The sequence below is a fragment of the Varanus komodoensis genome, unplaced genomic scaffold, assembly GCF_004798865.1.
Source record: "Varanus komodoensis strain SLA01 unplaced genomic scaffold, ASM479886v1 scaffold7_3, whole genome shotgun sequence".
Lineage (NCBI taxonomy): Eukaryota > Metazoa > Chordata > Lepidosauria > Squamata > Varanidae > Varanus > Varanus komodoensis.
In genome coordinates, this window is record NW_025336480.1 from 6155723 (window position 1) to 6178666 (window position 22944).

A 22944-nucleotide genomic window follows, 5' to 3' on the forward strand; every position below is an offset into this window, starting at 1 on the left:
ATTTAGAAATAATTATAGTAATTTAAGTGGAAATTCTGTACATCTCATCATAGTGTGGAGGCCTAAGGACAGGGGACTTGTGTGCTTGGTTGCTCAGTCTGCTGTCCACATGCTGTTTATGGGCAACTGCTCTTACAATTCCTTATTTTTATACCAGAATTACACAGGAGAGCCCTTTAAATAGAGAACAGCCCTCTTGGCAGCCCTTCAAATGGAGGATTGCCCTCTGAAAAAGGATACATGTGGCCACGTAAACTGCATTCTGTGTTTCAGGTGGAAAGAAACACCAGTTAAAAACGGTAGGAGTGAGCTTAAGGCTTTTTCCAGACTTAACTGGATTAAGCAGTATCAATTTATAAATAAACACACAGTGTTAACTTGTGTGATCTATTTTTATTCATGTTAATTGGATATTTTATGTTTTCAAAACATAGCGTTGGCATGTAGTGGGCAAAAACTGAAATAAGTAAATTTATTGATTTATTCATTTCTTATTTTTTGTATCTCCTACTACCCAAAGCGCTCTTGGTTCACAACAACTTGAGATGTTGACACATATCAACTAGGTTGCATGTGTATCTTGGAGAAATAATATTATAGATCCGTCATGCTTCTTGCCTTTACCTGGAAGCACAGGGAGTAGGGAGAGTAGTACTTATGAGTGTCATAAGTACAGGTTAGGGGACAAGTGGCTGGAGAGCAGCACTTGTGAAATGGATCTCAGGGTGTCAGTCAACTGCAGGCTAAATATGAGTCAAAAGTGTGACGCAGTGGTCAAGAGAGTGAATGCCACCCTTGGATGCATAGCCAGAGGCATGGCTTATAGATCAAGAGAGGTATTACTACCACTCTAAGACTGGTGCACCCACAACTGGACTATTGTGTTCAATTCTGGGCCCCTCATTATAACAGGGATATAACCAGGTTGGAATCAGTGCAGCAAAGGGCCACAAGGATGGTGGCTGGTTTGCAGGGTAAGCCATATGAGGAGAGACTGAGGGAACTGGGTCTTTTCAGCCTTGAGAAGAGAAGATTCAGAGGGGACCTGTTAGTGACATATAGGGATGTGAGGAGGTGTCATGAGGAGGTGGTTGTGACCATTTTTCCCGTGAGGATCAGGGCAGGGCGCGTTTCAGTGCAGCAAAGCTCAGGGAACCAAGGTAGATGCCAGGAAGTATTTCCTGACAGTTAGGACTCCAAGGGTATGGAACAGGCTTCCATGGGAGGTGGCTGAAGCCCCATTGGTGAGGGTGATCAAGGATAGGCTGGACATACACATGGTAGGCATGTCATAAGTGGAGTCAGAGGTCAGACTCGATGGCCCAGGAGGTCCCTTCTGACTCGCTCTGTTTTCTATGTTTCTATGTTCGTATGCATATATCCCAAAAGGTTTGGCAACAGGTGGAACACCTAAGTCTGCAAGATGGCCTGGACAATGTATATGAATCCTGAAGGCCAGCTTAGATGTTATCTTGGCAAATATGTAAACCTAACCAGAAACAGACTACAATAACAGTGTATATGAAGGGAGGGGTCAGCCCTCAGGTAGAATCAGCCAAGAGGAAAGGGATGCTTAACCTCTCCACACCATCCATTTCTCTCCTGCTAATGACCTCAACATCATTCCCAGCCCTGCCCAGTTACAGGTGGAAATGCCACAAACTGAACATAGGGGGTTATTTATGAAGCAGCACTGGTGGGTTGACAAAGGATCAAGTAGTGCCTGCAGCCACCAACTTCCCCTTTCAAACGGCCCCTTGGAGTAGTGCTGTGAGGAAAATACGAGGCTGTGTTTCCCTCATAACACCTGGCTTGGCCCAGGTGCTCAGCTCAGCCATACTACAAAAATATGAGCATCTGGCAAGGTGATCCTCTCACACTTGCTATAGCTCTCTGATCCTGTTTATGAACTACTCAAATTCCAATATGCCGACCAACTGTCCTTTACAGTGTTCTGTGTGTTGTGGCCAGAATGAGGGTTCCAAAGCATTTTCAAGGATTTCAAAAGAACAAGATGTGTGATACTTTATAGGTAAGAGGTATGTTTGTGTGTGTGAAAAAGTGAGAGATCCTAGAATATGGCTCAACAAAGCATCCCAGGTGCTTAAATGTTTGGTCCTAGGTGGGTTGGAAGCTATGGCACACTACACCCTTTAAGAACAGTGCAAAATAAAGTTTAATAAGGAGAAAGATATATTCTAGGTGTGAAAATAGCTAATTCATGATAAGCCTAATTTGCATCAATCAGTGTCTAAATTTTAAGCCCCACATTGCATAAACCAGTGCATGTCTATTCAGAAATAAATATCTCTGAATTCAGTGTGACTTATTTCAGGGTAAATGTGAAAGGACTGCAGTCTGAGAATGCTCAAGCATGTTTCCTCCGGAAAGTAACAACCTCAATGACAAGGTCAAATACCAATCAGCCTTATTCTTCAGAGACTAGGCAAAAACCTTTGAAATAAAACCTTTGAACACTGTTTCTTCTTTTCACTAGAAATCTGAGTCATAATACTTTTTATTACATTCTTCTATCTATGGACAACACTGCTTTAAACACACACACACACACACACACACACACTCCTTTTAAAAAGGGGGGGAAGGATTAATGTTTAAAATTGGCAATTAGTTATGAAAACAAAAACCAATCTTCTGGGAGAGCAAAAGGTGCCCCTTCCATAAAAGCAGTGATAGGTTTTGAACTGTGCTACTGGTGAGACCTGCAGGCTTGCTGCTCAGCAGAGAACAAAAAGCAATTTATCAGGTCCACACCCTATCTTAGGAATGCATTGAAGGCCAAACACCTCCTGAGGTCCTCCAGGAGCCAAGCTTCCTTATTAAAACTCTAAGGTAGCTGGGATTCAGAGCAAACATTTAGAAGCGAAGGGAATGAATTTTCCTCCCAGTTTGTTCCCATATCCCCCACTTGCCATCATTTTCCTGGAAGAACTCTTAAGCATTTTAGAGCCATAGAAGAGGTAGTGATAGATCAGCTGAAGCTTTTCTTAGTGTGGAACAGCACCTCTTGATTTTCTGCACTTTACGCAGTTGTGAAAGGTTCAGGAGTCCTGCCAAAAAATGGGGGGGGGGGGGAGCTATTGCTAGATCTGAGAAAGGCCTCCTTAACCTATGCAAAATTCAGACAAGCTGCAATCTGAGCTCTGCTTTAGTATTCTTTTTATACAGTGCCTTAGGCCAACCCACCCACATCCAAATGTATTTGTTAAAAAGGAAAAAAACAACAACTGCCATTAATTCTCTTTGTATTATTTCATAACTAATTGGTGCCTAGAGCTGGTATCCTGGCACAGAAGGAAATTACAAGGCATTTCAAATGGGTCTGCTGGAAAGGACAATAATTTCCAACAGAGAATTATGCAGGTGAGAAGGAAGGAAGGAAGGAACTGCATTCATTTATTCTCCTTTTCCCCACTAGAAGCACCACACAAGTTGATCAGCTAGAAACTGCAGGAACCTGGCCCTTGGCAGAAACTCAGTGCTATTTTCTTAAAAAACATATGAATTTGCTAGAGCTACAACAGTTATCATTGAACGTTATATCTGTATGCCCAGAAATGATTCTGCAAGAATGCTAGTATCCTTTCCCACCACTCTTCCTCTCTTCTAAAATGACTGTAAAATGTAATTAAGGTAAATTATCTAAATGAACAAAAATTGCTAGCCAGAGCTTGCGTAAATATGTACCTCTTGCTATATAATTATTGAGCCACCTTCCTGTGGCATGTGCTAGTTTATGGTGCACAATGCCAGCCAGGCCTTCATCGACAAGCTATGCCACATAAAAGAAGTTAGCTTAGCCAAAATATCACCACTGCCTCATGCGACACACACCTCAGTTGTGGATTTCCTTCCCTTAGGGGCCCTGAACAGTAAAACAGTTTGTCCCAGCTGGCTCTCATAATATTTCATCAGTTTTTGGAATGCAGTGCAATGACCAAAGCCTGGGAGTTCTACTTGAGTGCAGGGTCTGCTTTTGTGCCAGGCCTCATACAATCCCCACTGCTTTAGAAGAGGCCCCAGCTCTTTGGCTAAAATGGGTGTGAGAGAGGATTTAGGGTGGGGGAAGATCCATGGCCAGGGTAGAGCAATGTCATTTGAACCACTTTGGGCTGCCTTTTCAGACGGCTCAGAAACTATAGTTCTGATTAGTGCCAGCTTGAGCTTTCAGGGGGCTCCTGGGCAAGACACAATTAGTGGGCACCCTCCTTCAACGAGTCTGCCTTTTTGCTGCCATGGTCATCCCCGGATCCCATTTGCTTGCCTGATAGGCAGAGATCCAGTGAGCAAATAGGCCATGGCATCTCCTCCTCTTCCTCACTGCCACTATTATCTGGCTCAGAATGTGAGGCAGGTGAACAAGCTGGTTGCATGTGTGAAGTAACAGCTCCAGGGGGTGTGGGCCACCCGCAGGGACCTAACCATGCCTCCCCGGCTGGTTTAAAATGTGGTGACTCTGTACCAGATTTTCATGGGTCTGAAGGGGTTGCCACCATGGAGAAGAGGGGGCAGGAAGTCTATTTCCACCAGCCCAGTTGCAAATCTGAATCCAACCTCATTGGCTCCTCTTCACAATGCAACTGGCCTTGGAAAACTGCACCAGGGCTCCCTACTGTTTGCAGATGTTGGGAGGTCAAAATAAATAGCTATTGCAGGCCATAAAAGACTAGAATATTCCTTCCATTTTTCTAGTCTGGTCAAAAAACAAATGTGAGCACAAATGAACAAGGTTCATTAGCCCTGAATTTTGCTACCTCCTTGATGAGTCATTGGTGAGCGGAGTGATTCATGAGACAGAACTTTCAATTTCAATGGGTGCAACCAAGCAAAAGTGCCTCCAGTTTTGGATAGCACTGTTGTCTTATGGGCCTGGTTAATGTCAGTGATTGATCTCCCTCCCCTGCATTGTCTGACACATACATCTTAAATTGAGCCTTTAATCTTTAATATTCTTGCTCAAGTGGTTTTAAGAATGAGAAATAAGTCCTGAGATAGAAGAGTTGTGTAGGCCCTTGTGCTGGTTAATGGGCCTACTCTTAGTCAGCTAACCTTTATATTGAGGTAAATGAACATGCATAACAGGGTGAGCTTGCTCTACAGGAGTTTAAGTACTTTCAATTCAATGCATAAAATGTATTTTTCTTGTCAGTAAGTACAGCTGATTTCAACCTATGTCAATGGAATATTAGCAGAGTTGCAAGGGACCCAAATGGATCATTAGTACAACCTTCCTCAAGGTCTCGGCCTCCAGAGGTTGGATCTAGGAAATGTCTTCCTTGAGAGGAAGGACTCCACTCACAGAGTGATTCTCAGCATGATTTTTCTCCCTTGCATCACAGTTCATCTCTTTCAGCAGGGGCTCCTGATGCACTTTGGATGACTGGACACCCCACGGTCGTCAATTCATATCTGGGGTGCTGAATATGCAGCACCAGCTGGGGACTGCCATGATTTGCTGTGTCATTCAAACCCAGGTAGAGGGGGCTATTCTGGGGCTAAACAGCATAGCCCACAATCTGTTTTAAGGTTATAGGACAGATATTTACAAATTGTTCAGATAGATTTGTCTGATTCTGAGGAGGGAGATGTGCAAGCAGGGACTGAGGGCTCTGAAGTTACCTTCAAGGTTACATAGTGAAGTTTCTCAGGCAGAGTGTGAGAACTGGCATGTTTTGGAAGGGGTGGAAGGTTCTTCACGGTGGAAGGAGGAGCAGGTGGGAGATCCAGTCTTTGACCCAGTAAAAAAGCAGTGTGAGGAACATACTGCAGAGTGGGGGGGGGCCCTCTGGCATCCTCTCCATCTTGCTTTCAAGCAACAACACAGTGGAGGGTGGAGTCAGAAACTTTACTGAAAGGGAGAGACAGAGGGAAAGTTTCCAGTTTGGATTCAACTTTACAGGTGCTTCTCCCTCAACTCTGGTGGAAGGCTATTTAGAGCTCATACTTTTCTAATTTCCATTAAGTTTCAATAAAATAATTGCACTTCAAAGGACTGTCTAGAATTTGATAACCAGAAGGAAAGTAGGAAGAGGCCAGCTCATGACATTGACTGGATCCATGCCTGTATCCCCTAATATATTGTTTGTGTAGTCAATCATTTCATTTAGGAATCTGAAAGAAGACCCTTCCTCTCAAACAAGGCACCATGCCTTCTGCCTGTTCAGAACGTAGGCCCTGCCTGGAAACAAAGACCTGTAGCCTACTCTTGTTGTCCTGTCTCATTACTTTCATTTTTTCAAGTTCTCCAGTGCTATTTTATAGGTAGCCCATGACTAAATTTGTGCTCATGTGTGGGAGTGCATGAGATAATGGTTGATGTGCTAACACGAGTGATTTGGAATGGAGTGACAGAAGGAAAATTCTGTTGACCTAATATCCAGATGGATCTATGGAAACAAGCTAAGAAAGTGATGCACTCAGGGTTGGCAGGCCAGTCACTTGCAGAAGGTTCAAGAGAAGCTGAAGTATCTTTCTGTCAACTTCTCTGTGGTTCTTATTCCTTTCTGGGGCCTGTCTTGAAAGATGGAGCAATACTTATGGAAATGGTGGATACAGTTTCAGGCCTGGAGTATAACTCTCTGCTATGACCTTGGGTTATCAATGGAGTCCTTCCTTCAGGTAAGATCTCAGAAAACAGGAAGTCCCCTCATTTAAAAAAACCAAACATAGAAATATGATGGGCATGCTGGCTGGGTTTGTGACCCATGTGTGGTAGACACGTGCTACTGAATAATCATAATTACTCTTGACAGTTGTGGTTTGTTGTGGCATCCAAACCCATTGAGGGTGGTGAGAGGGGAGCAGCTTACAAAGTGAGCCATGACTTCCATGCTGTTTTGTAAACTTATTCACTCCCCTTGCTGGGTTCAGACAACAGGACAAATTGTGCCCAGTGAAAGTAATCATGATGATTTAGTGGTGGGCAACCAACATATTCGAGACAGGAAAATAAGCTACAGTACCTTATTTTCCCTGTCAAATTGTGCAAAACCAGTTACTTTGTGTGCAATAAATAAATCTTTAACAAAGAACAGCTGCATCCTCTAAAGCAGCCCAAAAGGTTTCCCACAGTTCCTTTAAAAGTGAGCGCTACTCATCCTCCTTTTGGAGGAGGTGGGGAAAGAAATCCCCTTGCATCTGTCACTGATGAGAGGCAACAAGAGGATTCCCCCCTCTGCTTGCTCTCCAAGCCCCCCCGTAGCCTCCAGGACAGGGGTGATGGTGAGGGTTGGGGAGGGAAAGGTCCTGTGAAGGTCTGGTCGAAGAGCACTTTGGGTTCAGATTAGGAACCTCCACAGGCTGGAGGTTCCTGCCCCTGCTTTATGTTGGATCACAGAGTTTCTACCACAAGGGAGAGACCTCTTTAGAAGTCAGAAGTAATCTTCACTTGGAAAAGTGCTTCTGTGGCAGTTATGGTTGCGTTTCTAGGCTGCCACTTGCCTACCAAGCACCCCCGCCCCCCAAAGTGTCAATGCAGTGTTTACTCTTAAACTTATTATTTGTTCTGTACTTTCAGTATCTCTCCTATACAAGAAACACCAAAAATGTGAATCTGGGTTTACCTGAACAGGAGTACTATATGGCAATTCTATTTTCTCATCATTCTGGGTAGCCACAGAAGGATTGCTAGAGCTGATAAGCACAGGGGAGCTGATATCCAGAGTCTGCCGTCCCGTGGGTGAATGGACCATCCTGTTGAGCGTATTTAAGGCGGTTGTGATGGAGAATTGCTTCATGCTTTTCCTTCTTGATTCAGGCCCTTTGCAGAAAGGGGGTGACTCTATAACTTTCGCCCTGGGCAAAGATTTTCGCAAAGGTGAAGCACATTTCAACTGGGAAGACTGATAATTCTGGCTTGTCTGAAGGAGTTTCCGTGCTGCTGTATTCGGCTGGAAGAGGAAAAAAGGGAGATGAGACTTTGTCATAAAAGATGAAATAGACCTGAACTCCAACAGCTGCTTGAGTTAATGTCTTATTCAGCATGCTAATGCCAAGCCCCACCATCTGAATGTCAAAATGCTTGAATTTTGCTCATTCTAGGCTTTGTGAATGCTTGGTAAGGCTGATGTTGGGCTTAAAATCCATATCCTGAATCTGCATCCAAGAACAGAATTAGGATTACAGGATGCGAACTTTGTGCCTCCCAGTCATCAGCTAGCTATTTGATGGGTGGCTGGAGTGGGATTCAGCTGGGGAAGAATTTCGGTGCATGGGGATGATTGCATGCACATCACAGACACCAGCACAATCACACACTCCTCAGTCTGCCAAACAGCTCCCTGCAGAACGACACCACCTCCTGGATTTTTTTAATAGCTGGATGTTGGACAACCCCTCATATTAGGATATTTAATGGCACCGTCAAATTAATGCGTATTGCCACCAGCTTCAGCAGTTTTAGGAGTCCTGACCATAAGCAGGCTATATATAGTTCAAAACAAAATGACTGCTGCCACCCATGAGTCCCAGCACCTCAGTCAGTCAGCTACTCGGGGCCTCCTTCAGGCCTGTTCTCTGCGTGTCAAGTGACGTTAAGCAGCCAGGATTGCTTCTGCTTGAACTGTCCTCTTCCTTGGACCACTGTCTATTATTGCAATCACCCCTGAGATCACGTGGCGCAAGTACAGGCTTTGTCTTTGAATGCATTCAGTGTAGGTGTTCTTACCTCCACAAACAAAATGGGGAAAATCCCAGTTCTGTCTCCTATTTTGCCCTCTGCCCAGTTCTCATCCACTCGGCTGATTACAGTGATTATATCACCCTGAAAGATAATAACCAGGGAGAGTTATCAACATAGTTGCCAGTGCTTGACAAATAACAGGTGAGACTCTCCTTTGAATTATACTGAGAAATGAACAACACTAACCTTGGCTTTTAGACCATTAAAATAAGAAAGAATGCATTATACAATGATCTTTGTAAAGCTAAGATTTTTTCTAGGTAGCTTTTATGAATCTCATTTTCCTTTCAATTTAAGAAGAGAGTAAATGAATAGCTATCCAAAGCAGTTTCCCTAATTTTAAATTGCATTCATACAGGGTACAATCATGTCTTCCAAAACTGATCCTAGTTTGGCCCAGCATATACTCGTATTTGGAACAAATGGGTTTTGGGGGCACATCAAATCCACCACAGCTCTCACTATCCTTGGCCAAATAGTGGGATTCTTGAGTTCAGTCCTATCTTAAACTTGAATTGGGCTGCTTTGGGCCTCAGATCACTGTCCCCACACCTACCTCCAAAACAGCACTATGGATACAGGATAGCACCTCCCACACACAGTCATGGGGCTTACCACACTGCCGCTATTTTAAATGTATATCACATTCATGTACATAGGCTAGGATCCAAAGAGTTGTTTAGGCTCCTGCCAGGGGTTTGCAATTTTATTGATGAGTTCATTGCCCAAGGTCAGCACTGCCCACCTGCTTGCTCTCTCCTGGGGGCCCAATTCCAAACCCTGTCCAAAAGAAGCATGCAAAACAAGCAAAATCTGTTGCCCTTTCTCCCTGTTTTTATCTGTACTCACATGCTTGGAGGGGTCTAGTAGCAGTCAGAAACATCAAAGAGAGGAGGAAGAGGAGGGGAGCAACATGGATCTGGGCACTAACAGTGGGCCATCTGCCAGGGTGTGCGACTTAGCAGGTGCCCAACATTGCACTTGTTCTGGATTGCTTGCCTAATTATATCTCAACTCTTTTACTCAAGGATTGGTTGCCTAATTATATCTCAATTCTTTCTTGCATAGCTCACACTGATAAAAAACAGAGCACAGAATACTAAAGCAGAGTGTTAAAAACAGTCGACCAACCAACCAAAAGTGCAAAATAAGAATGATGTAATATTTTGGATCACTGTATACATTCCATCCACTCTCACATTGATCGTCTGAAAGAGTACCTGAGTTGGATTCACAGAAATTCCAACTTTGCTGAGTCCAGTGCACATTTCTCCAGCATCCCTACCTGACAGGGAGAAAACCAGTGCTCAAATAGGTTGCTGCATTTATTCCTCCTCCTTTCCACTGTTGCCTGGGCCAGAGAGAGAGGCAGGTGAACAAGCAGATTGCAAGGGTTCACCTCTGAAGGATGTAACTGAAGCTCAAGGGTATAAGTGAAGCTATAACTGAAGCTCAATCCAGACAAGACCAAGATGCTTCCAGTGGGTGGTCCTTCTGACTGTTTGGAGGGATTCAGTCTGTTTTGAATGGTGTCACGCTCTCCTTGAAGGAGCAGTTTCATAGCTTGTGGGTGCTCCTTGAGACATTTCTGACACTTAATGCCCAGTGGCACAGAGTACCTTTTACCATGGCTGACTGGTGGCTCAGCTATGGCTCTATCTGGACAGGGATAGCCTGCTCTCCGTAATCTACACTCTTGTCCTTCTCTTTGTGACAGCTTTTCAGGTACTTGTAGAGTGCTATCATATCACTCCTCAGCCTTCTTGAGGCCAAACACACCCAGCTCTCTCACTCTTTCCTCACAGGGCTTTGCCTCCACTGCCTGAATCTTTCTTGCTGCCCTCCTTTGGTCCCAGAATATCTGATGGAACAACTCTCACAACCACAAACTACCCATACACTATGATCAAAAACTGAGGTTTGCCTCCAGTTGCCACCTCTGAGGGAGGCTCATTTGGTGGCAACAAGAAGGGCTTTTTTAATGGTGTCCCACCAGCTCTGGAACAAGCTCCCTACCGTGGCCTGCCTGGCATCACCTTTGATCTCTGTTTGGTGCCAAGTTAAGCTAGTTCTCTACGACTGACCACTGAATTATTTTTGCACTATACTGAGGCATTGTCAACTGCTTAACAGGTCCTATGACTATTATAGGTGCTTAGGTTTTAAATTAGGTTTTAAAATTTTGTATTCTATTTTATAATGTTTTACTGTATTTTACTGTATTCTTATTATACTTTGTCTAGACAGTGTTGGGTATTGAGTAGTACAGGAGATGATGATGATGATGATAGCAACTCCAGGGAACCAATGCAGGGACTGGGTCCTCTGCAGGTACCCAAACATGCCCAGCCCTTATGCCAGCCCTGCTGAGAAAGCACTTGTAAAGGTGACTGCCACAGTGTATTCTGCAGGGATAGCCTGCTGTGGTTGCCTGTGGAAACACAGAATCCTAATATCTTTCTGCTGGGAATTTTCAGAAAAGAAGCCAGTGAAGAAACTTCTAGATATTGTCTCTTCATTGCCTGCAAAGTCTGATCTTATGTCACCAGCCACAGGCATGTCATTGTGTTCCACTGTCCTTGCTGAAATGCCGGCTGTCTGTTTTATGTGACACAGTAAATCCCGGCCTTCTAACTGTGCTGTGGAAGCAGATACGAGCTCTGTCTACAGAACGAACAAACAGAATGAGTAACTACTGAAACAAGGACACGTAAAGGAAAGGGGAGGGGAGCAAAAGAAGCAAAATAAAGCAAAGGCAGATGGCATGAAATAGAGACAATGTCTGAAGCTACCAAAAGAAATGGCTCCTTTTCCATGTCTGCGGAGTTGTCGTCAGTGATGTGGAAAGCCACTTTTAGAAGTGTTGATACTCTTGAAATGAGCAGCAGCAGACACTGCAGTAAAAACTGGCACTCACAGCTGGTTCCTCCTCATCTCAGGCTGTGAAAACAACTGGCTATTGGAGACCTGAATCACCTCCTGCAGCTCCCATGCCACATGCCAACCCTAATTGCAGTGCTGGACACAAACATCCTTTATGACTGCAACTTGGCCTTACTGTTCCGTTTGCCCCACTGCACTGCCATTTACCTGCACAAGCTTTGCTTATTATTATGCAATGAGCCACTCGCTCATTAACCCCTAAAATGTTGCTTTTGTCCTCCACCACCTCCTAGAGGGCATAAGGAGGGCATCCCTGATAATTATGATTTAGTAAGAGCTGTGGTGGGGCAAAAGACAACTATCTAAAGGAAATATGCTGAGTGTGTCAGAGGATGAAATGGTGCTTCAAGGATACCTGCCTATTCTAAAAAAAGGAGAAGCAAAAAAAAAAAAAAGTGCACCTCAAAGAGGAACATATTTATTATGGCATAAGCCAGGGAAAGGCACTCTCTTTTAGTCTGGGGGCCTATGAACCCTGGCAAGTTAGAACACTCCTTTCCTCTCCACCTGTATCCCAACCGGAGCATGGGTGGTACGGGAAGGGACTCAGCCAGGGTCCCTTTTTTTCAGGGCTGCCTCCTGAAAGTCCCTTAATATCTGTGTGGGAATCCCCAGCCTAACTCCAAGACAACAAAAGGATTCGGCTTGCCCTTTGATGGAAGGTGAGTGATGTAACAGAGGAACTTCTTGTTGCCTCTGAATGAAAATATCCTGGGGATAAAGCCCACCCCTGCTTTATTGCATAAGATTTGCTACATGAAGAATTCTGCTGTGCGGTGTTGCAGCCCTGTGTGTATAGGGGATGACTGTGCCAGATTATACTGTCATATATCATGACATCTGACCAACGATAGCCCAATGTATGAACTCACAGAACTAACAACAATAATGTATAAAATGAAACAGAGCAATGGAGAGACTGGTTGAGACTGGTTTTGATTACATTTGAATTGTAGAGGCTACAAGTATGAGCACATTTGGATAGAAATGTATGGCCAGGGAGGGTGTTCTTCAGAGGGAGCTGCTCCCATGGCATTCAGTCACTGTATTGCCCTGTGGTCACTAACAAGCTGTCCCAGAAGGCTACTCTAAGTCGATTTTGTGGCATGCTGTCCCTAGCTTTGTAAATCTGCTAGCTAAATGCAAATGCTTGTTTGGTGGAAAGTTGATTCAACATGGTGAAAGGGCAAGTTCAGTCTTGGGCTTTATGAGGAACCTCCTCAGGCTCATCACAGACGCTTTTTAGGACTCTGAGAGACCCAGGGCCTGACTTTGCCCTTGAGACCTCCTTTTCTTCTCACAGCATTTATTTTATTTTCTTATTTACTGATATGCTGCTCTTTTCTACAGTAAGCTCAATCGAAAAGCAGCTCACAGTAAACATTAACTTAACAAAAGACATTTGGGGTGGGCGGGAAAACCTTTGTTACAAAATAATTTGTGATTATGTGTCACTAGGCTTCTCCACACAAGGAATGATATGCTTGGGCTCCCTCACACAACAGAAATTTATGGCGCTTGTTCATAGTATTGCTCTCCTCTCCCATGTGTTCCAGAGAATTTCATGACTTCTTTAAGAGGTCGGATAATGAGCTATTAAATTTGAGATTGGAACAAGACTCCCTGTAAAGTCTTAAAGACAGCACTGATGCCACAGCACCACCTTGTGCTTGGTTAATAGCATCCATAGGGCAGTGAACTACAGGGGGGAAAGTATGTGTGTGTGGGGGGGACCCCAGTGCAAAGAATGCACTTTTCTTCCTGCAATAAAAATGGAGGAAGCTTCAGTAAAGTGGCACGTTAAATCACTCACGTAAAGAAGCATGGAGTCCATTTCCACATGCACATCTAATTTTTTCAAAAATCATCTGTATTCTGAAATATTCAGATACCCTGCTGATACAGAAATTGTGCATTTCCTTTGTAATTTCTGAAAGCCATTTTAGCAGGATCTCTCATTACACCAGGGAGGCTGACAGGAGTGAGATGTTCTGTTGCTTCATGAGACTCATGGATAAACTTGTTACTGGTGTTCAAGTCAGTAAGTTATGAACCAACAGCACATTGCTACTTTTGAGAGGAAGGCTGTGGGTGTGCTTTCTGAGACAGGAGTGACTTTGGGGTGTTTCAGCTAAGCTTTTTCTTGAAGCCTGATGCATTTCTTTGGGTAGCCCTGTTGTCACATCTTGTGAAGACACTGTGGAGATACCAAACTACCTTCCAGTGTCAGTTCGGGAAACGTAGCTTCTACCAAACGGAGTAGCATCAGTGCAAAAATAACACTGCCACAATATTCAGGAAGAGGGAGCTCATGGATGGACTCTTGCCCAAGGTCCCAAAACCCTGCAGCTGGCTCTATATACAGGAGAGTGTACTAAAATGGCAGCATTTCATACTTTAGATTGAACTGGTGGCATATTTTCTGAAAAGAACGGCCAGCACTGCCTTGCCCTGTAGGAATCCAGACAGTGTTTGACCTGAATGGAGGCGACTGACCCAGACTGCAGGCCCACTCAATCGCCCCCTTTCACTCTGTATTCCTTCACTGGAACTTGGAATCTGCATGAATAACCAAGACTAGGCACAGGCCATGGTGAATCTAGACATGCCTTGGTGAGACCTTCAAAGCTGGCTGGAGAATGGCAAACTCACCTTATGAAATGGCAGGCAGTTGGTCTTTTCATTTTTATTCCTGGACTTCAGATCAAAGTTGTACAGTGCTCTGCAGAGTGGGAGTGGTTGTGGAAGCTGTTTAATAACTTGCACTGAGTTTGTTGGGAAGATTCCACTGACCCGATTAATCTCTCCTAGGTACCAGTTTTCATCCAGCTGACGGTGCAAGATAATGATGTCCCCTTTGTTAAACCTCAGTTCTCCAGGGTTGTGTCCTCTGTAGCTATATAAGGCTTTAGCCCGAGGAACCTTCAAATAAAAGAAACAGAGGAGTGGGTTAGCTTATGACCGGTTGACCCAATGTCGAACCATGTGTGATTTGGGACAGTTTATGCTGACTTCAAGATCATGACTGGCAACATGGAAGCTCCAAAAATCCCTCAGTCTCTTTAAAAAGATGGGACTGAAACTGGTAAATCTTCTTCATATTGATGTCTAATGCAACTGCTCTCAGTAAGAAATTTATATCCTTATCAAGCAATTTTGTAGAACTGAAGTTTCCCTTGCATGCTCCAATCTACCCAAATAGCAGATTGCAGTTTAACATAATGACTTTATTCGGATTTTTGCTATTTAGTTTTAAATGCTATTTTTCTAATATTAAAATTAGAGAGAGAAGAGGCATTTTGGGGAGTGTTTTATAAGAATTGCTGCTTTTATCTTCACCTCTGTGTGTGATGGCAGCATGATAAGCAATAGAAACAATGACTGTCCAATGGAAGTATTCTAAACACAGAATTTGATTTTGGCTGTTAAAATTGAGTATGTTTACATATTGTGCCTCTGTCTGTATTCATGGGGGTGTGATCCTGCCAAAGTTAAGTATATTTAGTGGGACTTGCTCCTTATTAAGTAGAATAGGAATGCACTTCTAATCTCACTGATTTCCAGGAGAAGAATTAATTGCCTGACATGTCAGACTTTGACTGAATTGAACCACTGTTTGTTCTGCTTTCAGTATTTGATTTCCCCGCAAATTGACTGAGTGAAGAAGAGGGATGGATGACAGGGAGAGAATGGGATGAAAGAGGGATAGGCAGAGAGAAATAGAGGCTTACAGGAAATAAACTAAGACCCACAGAGAGGAATATATGCATGCACCTCCCTCCCTCCCTCCCTCCCTCCCTCCCTCCCTCCCTCCCTGTGTGTGTGTATATGTGTGTGACAGAGAGAGAGGGAGGAATGGGGGGGAGAAAGAGAGATAGACTTTGGTCATTGCAAATCCTATAGAATTCTCCTTAGTTTGGCTTGTCATGTTCTTCTCACCTGGCATGAATTAATGTTTTGTAACTGAAAGCTGAAGCACTCAAGTCATTTAATTGGAGGTTTTGCACAATGCTTGTTTTAGGCATAGATCTTATTCATAATCTTTGCACGTGCTCTAAGTACCTGCAGGCCTCTATACCTGGCTGGGATAGCAGCTACATACTTGCTGTCTTTTCCCTTATTATGGCAATTTCTCCATCATTGAATGAATAGGGCAGTTCCTGTGTGCAGATATGAATTCAAGCCTTCCCATTGGTCAGGAATATTTGGAAGAGAGCCCTTCCTCAGTGGCTGGTTCTGACTCAGATTGGTTTATGTTGCAGGAGCACTCCAAATGACTTTCACTGCAACAGAAATTATGCCTGTCAAAGACCACAGAACTGATCAGATCTGCCTTTGCTTTTAGGAAATGCCATCTAATCACTGGCACAGAGGGATGGGGTTGTTCTTTATGCCAAAGTTTTTCAGTCCCAGACTGCAGTTTACATATCAGATCTCAAAGGGCTTTATATTTCATAACCGCATTCCTGTTCTTCCTACTCTCCTTTTTAGTGAATAATTTATTTACTAAAGTCAAGAAAGTTGAAGGCTCTACCTCTCATTTAAAGAAAACAACAACACAACTACTTTTTGCTAGTCTGTGTGGTAAAAGACTGTTGGGTTACAATAGACACTTTACTGAACTGAATCCTATTTTATCCACTCCAAAAATTTCAATTTGATATATGATAGGCCAGATCGTTTAGACTGTTGGAGCAGACCCAGAGAGCTGACATTGGGTTTACTGTGCCTGTCACAGCAACAGTCTCAGAGCAGCTGCTTATCCCCCTTTCCCTCCCAAAGAAAGGCGGTGTCGATGCGCAGAAGGTGCCGTTCATGGCTACGCAGGGGCTCAAAGGGTAGGTCTTCCTACCTACATCAAGCAGATTGTACAAGTAGCTGAATCCACTCAGAAAATGAGCTTGATAATGCCAAATGATACTGGCAGATAGAAACACTGAGCAGCTTACAATCTTTCTGGTGTTCCTCCTGAAAGTAAAGGGGCATGTTGCAGCTTCCCTGACAGGCATTATATGCAGGGTGCTCTCAGCGTAATCTGAACATGTGGGTTCAAATAAACTAGCTACTAAGTGGAGAGCTATCAACCACCATGTGCCACTTTCTGGCTATAAGGAAGATTGGGCGTATTTGTTCATTTATTTCCAGGGCAGTGAACCTGTGGCCCTTTAGACTGTGCCTCCCATTATTCCTGACCATTGGCTATTCCAGCTGGGGTTGATAGGAGTCCAGTGTCTTGAGTGTCACAGGTTCCCAACCCCTGATCTGTTTCGTTGTTTAGATCTTGCCTTTCCATAATAACCTGAGACTTAAGGTGGTCCAGAGTGGGGATGCCTCTCTAGCTAGCGAAGCTCCATAGTGCTTAGAAATATCTACACTGGGCAGGTTCAGACTACAATTAGGCTTTAAGGTTCACTAACATTATCAGCAGCAGTTCTTGCTCCTATTCCCTCTCCTCCTTATCATTGCTAGCTTTTGTCTGTTCAAGCAAGTCGGCAGTGGCATCTGTTGTTCTCCCTTCCTACCACCACAGTTGTCCGGGTCAGCATGAGTGGCAGGTGAATAAGCAAGCTGCAGTGGTGAAGAGGAGCACAATCCCAGGAAGGCTTTTTGCCAGTGGGCACCTCTAAAGGTGTGGGCCTTTGGCAGGTGCCCACCCCTGCCTACCATTGATGCTGGACCTGAACAGCGCAGAAGCCATCCGACTCTCTAGGTGCTAGGTGATACTGGCCTTTAAGCCTCTGAATACATGTTGCTACTTCCCAGATGCAGTTCCTCCCAAAGCACTCTGCATGAGTTGCAGCAGGACCAAAACACACCTGCTTCTAGTCCTGCAGTACATGGAGAGAGTAATTGGCTCAGCTCACCCTTCTCTCCTGTGAGGTGGTCTGCCCTTTTTGCCACCTGTGGGTTCCAGGTCCATCTTACAAGTCATGTGCTGTTCCTTTAAAAGTCATTTGGAACCCAGGAGTGGCACAGCCTAAATATATTTGGTGCTACAAATGCCAAACTTCCCACCTCCTATGTTTTACAGACCAGATTGATATTAACTGCTTGTGCCAAAGGCAGCAGATGTAAATGCCTCCTGATTTCTATAGCTTAACTTTAATTCCTGAAGCCCTCTTGCTTAACCCTCACCTTTCCTGCATTTTGCAGCTCAAGAGGAGAAATCTAATTGGCAGTATCCCATCATTGGCAGGGAAACTTCGTTATTTTCATCAGGAAAGCTAAACCAGATTCAGATCTACTATTTACCCTGCTCTTCAGTACCTTGCCATGACCATTGAAAATTGTGATTTGAATGAGTCCACAGTTGTCACTATTCATAAAGGTTCCAGTTAGGGATGGGGTGTTGATGCTCATTGTTAAAAATGGATGAAGATGAATCAAATCAATATTGTAAAACATTATATCTGATTATTTTTTCCTCTTTAAATATTTCTAAACTTCTCACACAGTGATTCACTGTTTCCAAATTGCCCTCCCACCATCCAGTGCTAACACAGCCTGTCAAAACTGAAGCTCAGAGCACAGGTTTTGTTTTAAAAATAACAGTTCTGGAAAAAAGTAGCACTGTGCAGAAACAAACCAAATATGCTATGCAAATGTTGGAGCAGATGTGTTTCACAAGTAACTGATGTATCCTATGGCCCTGTGGGCCCATCCTACGGGTCATAGGATTGCTCTTTAAATTAATAAAGCTGTAAAGGAATCAACTTGGTATAGCCACATAAACTTTCAGTGGTGCAAACTGAACACTGTAAAGTAACTTAAGCCACATTTTTGGACTATCCAATTGGCAGCAACTCTCCAAAGTTTCAGACAGGGTTCTTTCCTAGCCTTACCTGAAGATGAACGAGGGACCTTTTGTAAACAAGACCTGTATTTGACCACAGAGCTATGGGCTTCCCCCAAACATACAGCCCTCCTCCCCTTGCCTGAAAATGAACGTAGCTGGTGAGTTTCTGGCAAAGCTATTCACACTTTTGAGCTGCACATGATCCTTTGTTGGGCAGCCTGGTAATAGCCAGATATTCTTTTCAACCCCATGCACCTCAAGCCATACCCGCTGCTGCCGCTGCCACCATGCAGGTGGTGGTCAAAACACCCACCTGTAACAGAATACTAAAAAGCCAGACTAAGACTCCAGGCTAGGTTTGTTCCTTGCACCTGAAACTCTACACCCCAATATACATGGATGCTGCGTATTTGGGGTTACTGAATAATTATTACTTGTATAAATAAATGTTATATTTCTCTTGCAAAGTATTTTGATCCTCAGTTATGTGCAGAGCAAATACCGTATTTTTCGCTCTATACGACGCACTTTTCCCCGCCTCAAAAGTAAGGGGAAATGTCTGTGCGTCTTATAGAGCAAATGTGTGTGTGCCCGATGCCCGGGATGCTGCCGGCCCACCTGTACCACGTGGCCCGCACGTGCTCAGCATGCGCTGCTCCGCCCCCCCCTCCCCGGCACAGGTGAGAGCTGTGCCACTCAGGGGGAGCAGTGCGGAGGAGGAGGAGCCACAGGCTTTAACCCGCCGGCCGCACAGAGAGACGGACTGCTCCCCCCCACCGCCCAGGAAGACCTGCCACGGAGGAGGAGGAGCCGCAGGCTTTAACCCGCCGGCCGCATGGAGAGACGGACTGCTCACCCCCACTGGCTGGGAAGACCTGCCGCTGCGCCGCCCGGAAGACCACCACTGGCACGCTGCCGGCCCGGCTGCACCACACCGGGCCGGCACATGCTCGGTGCGCCCTGCTCCGCTCCCCTCCTCCGGTGCAGGTGAGAGCTGTTAATCACAGGTCGGTGTGTATTTTCAAATGGCAACCCATCTTTTAATGAAGCCCATGGGGAAGTGATGGGGAATGTGCCTGTGATTATCAGGAAGCTTTCCATAGTTCCCTCCTCTAAAAACTAGGTGCGTCTTATGGTCAGGTGCGTCTTATAGAGCAAAAAATACGGTATACAGATGAGTAAAAACGATTTGAAAGATGACTCATGCGCATATTTTTCCATTTACTTTGCACAGTGAGCTTGTGAGCACTGGGAGAATCTAATGGCACTCTTAGCTGGCATCATTTCTCAGGAATGGTTGCAAACCAATACCTGAGAGAATTCGTACACATGGGTAGGAAAGAGTTAGTGCTGCGGGAAAGATGCCAGGCAATGCTGTTGCTGCTGCAAATGCACTGCTGTGGATCTGCAGAGGAGACAGTACACAGGCAGTATCGGGCCCTCTGGTGCATCACCATTTGTTCTTTGTAAGATATCAAGTAGATTATAGCATCTTCAAACTTTTCCTGCCAGGTTAGGTGGGGCCATGAAGAGCATCTCTTCATCTGTGGACTACCCCCCCACCCCAAGACAAATTCATGAGACACCAGTTACAGGGCTGTCTTAATGCATGGGCCTGATGGGCACTTGCCCGTGGGCCCCATACTAATCTGTGTATGTTAACCCTTGGAAAATTGGAAAACTTCCAAAATTAACAGTAGTTGTAGTTGTCGTAGGGGCCCAAGTACACAGCTTTGCCCGGGGCCCATAATGCTGTTAAGATGGCCCTGACTAGTTAGCAATGTCAGAGAGATCTGCAACAGATTCAAATGAGTCAGGATTCCTATGTATGAGACCTCCATTTTCTGCAGTGGCCCAGCTTTTTCCAAGTAATGCAGATTCCATGGGCTTGGGGGCAGGTTTTTCACTTTCAACACTTTTGCTAACTCACAGGTATGCTACTATGCAGCAAGAGAAGTGCACATTCAATAAAATTCTTGAAATCCTGGAAAACAAATTGATTATTTTAATGCTTGGAGAGTGGAATGAAAGACAAGTGACAAACCATGAAGCACAGAAAATATTTAACAGCATCCACCAACATTCACCCGAACACCAAAGTTCCTCTCTTTAAGATGACATGTTGTTCTCCAAACTTTAGTGGGTGCTCTCTCTGCTTCTTTTGTTTTGACTTGTTACTTTTTTTAACTGCCTATCTCACTTCCTCCCCCACTCCCCATCCATGTGTGTTCATAAATATGCTCAGAACTCAGGATAATGCTTCATGCATCTGATGAAGTGGGCTACAGATTGGCCATGACATTCTATGCTGTGATAAATGTGCTAGTCTTCAGAGTGTCACAAGACTCTTGGGGTTTTTCATTGCATGATTATTGCTCTGAAGATTGTTATCTTGATTTTATATGTGCATGGGTTCATTTTTCTTTTAGCATGAGTTTTTAAATGGAAAGCTACTCTGGATATTTCTTTTAAATAGAAAAGCAGTATAAAATAGCCTGAATCCCTGGATCAAAAGTTGAATAGTTGATGGTGAAGCCAAGTTTTAAAAGCCAGGAACAGATTTTTGGCAGTTCACTTGAAGTAGTGAAGTAGGTGTAGCGGTGAAGATGAACCTGGGCTAACGCCCTTTGGAAAGCTTTTTAAAGATAGTCTGCCCTGGCTTAAAGTACTAGGATAGATGTGATGTATGTGAGACCTGCAATAAACTATGGCAGCGGCTGAGGGTGGCAGTTACCAATTCTGTCCTCCATGTAACATTCAGTCAGCGCTTCCGTGGTCATGGAATATGGCCATTCCTCACTCTGTTGTTTTTGAGATCCCTGCCCCTGGGATGGGTTGGGGAGGGCTGTTTAATGTTTTTGTTTTCCCTGGATTTTCTCAAGCCAATCTCTCTTTTGTGTGGTGTTGCCATTCTGACTACATAAGCATTGACACGCACAGCTGGACATTTTGAATAATGGAATTATGTGATAACTGTTTACACTGCCTGTAATAAAACAGCATGATACTTCAACTTTTGAAGCATATTCAAACTGGCAGAGCTCTAAGAATTAGTGAAATAGCCTGTAAAATCCATAAACAATTCATTTGACATGCAAATCTGGATATTAAAAGGACTGAAACATGACAGACTTTACTTCACAACAATTAGGTACAAGATTAGCTTTTAGATTGTGTTTGTGGTGGCATGCAAAACAGCTTCCAAGCTGTTGTACAATGAGAGAAGCATGGAGTTTTTGCTGACTTATCCCTATGCCTTCCTGAAAGAAATGGGTGCGCCTTGGCACTTGATGGTCCTGATACACCTGTATTATGATCAAGAAGCTAATGTTAGAAGAGCTTGGTTAGAATACAATGGTTTCCTATAGGAAAAGGTGTCAGACAAAGATGTATTTTATCTTCAGTATGTATGCAGAACATGCTGTAAGGAAAGCTGGATTAGGATGAGAGGAAGGAGTGAAAATGAGTGGAAGAGGCATCAATAATTTATGACATGCAGATGATACCGCATTACTGGCAGAAAGCAGCATTGGACTAAAATGACTTCTGATGCAAGTGAAAGAAGAAAGTGCTAAAGCAGGACTGCAGCTGAACACAAAGAAAACAAGAATCATGATCACAGAAGAATTGCCCAACTTTTATGTCAACAATGAAGAAACTGAAATTGTGAAAGATTTTGCATACCTTGGCTGAATCATAATTCAAAGGGAGACTGCAGCCAATAAATTAGGACAAAACTGAGACTTGAACGGGCAGACATGAAGGAACTAGAAAAGATCATCAAGTGCAAGGACATTTCACTGGAGACCAAGAGCAAGATCAGTCACTGTATTCCTGGTATACAACAGACCAAGACTATTGCCTTCCTGATCGCTAGGTATAGGTATGAAAGCCAGACAATAAAGACAGCTAAAAAGAAGAAAATAGATGTGTTTGAAACAATGTGCTAGAGGAGAGCTTTGTGAATATCCTGGACCAGCTGAAAGACAAACAGGAAAGTCCTAGATCTCATCAAGGGAGAAATTTCCCCGGAAGCAAAAATGATGAAACTGAAGCTGTTGTACTGCAGGAGCATTGCGACAAAGCAAGATTTGCTGGAAGGCAGAAGAGGAAGGCCAACTATTAAATGGATCAGTTCTATAAAAGAAGCCACAGCCTTGAAGTCAGAATTGCTGAGCTGGGCTATCAAGGACAGGCCATTTTGGAGGGTGGGCATTCATTCATAGGTTTGCCATAAGGCAGAGATGACTTGATAGAACATAACAACAACCTACTTATGCTTCTTAGCTGCTCTTCACTTATAAAGGACTCAATGTGCTGCCTTCCTAACAGGGAGCTACAAATACTTGCTTGGGTCTTGCACATTTTTAAATAAAAGACCCCATGCTACACTACACTGTTTTCTCCTGTTTTGAAATGCTAACTACTTTAAACAATGTTTTCTTCTCAAATTCCACAATCTGTTTCCAGCCTGTCGCTGCTAGCACTTGGTGTCATTTTTGGT

The 22944-nt window shown here is 44.0% G+C and overlaps 1 protein-coding gene across 5 annotated transcripts in view; it reads right to left on the reverse strand.

Annotated features, from left to right (window-relative positions):
- SH3RF2 (SH3 domain containing ring finger 2) overlaps positions 1-22944 on the reverse strand; it is a 78208-nt gene that overhangs the window by 30488 nt on the left and 24776 nt on the right. For all 5 annotated transcript variants that reach the window (XM_044454331.1, XM_044454330.1, XM_044454332.1 and 2 more), the window contains exons 3-5: positions 14297-14566; positions 8687-8782; positions 7584-7910 (exon numbers count right to left, since the gene is read on the reverse strand). In XM_044454331.1, the coding sequence (XP_044310266.1) occupies positions 7584-7910; positions 8687-8782; positions 14297-14566 (693 nt within the window). The remainder of the gene's footprint in view (positions 1-7583; positions 7911-8686; positions 8783-14296; positions 14567-22944) is intronic.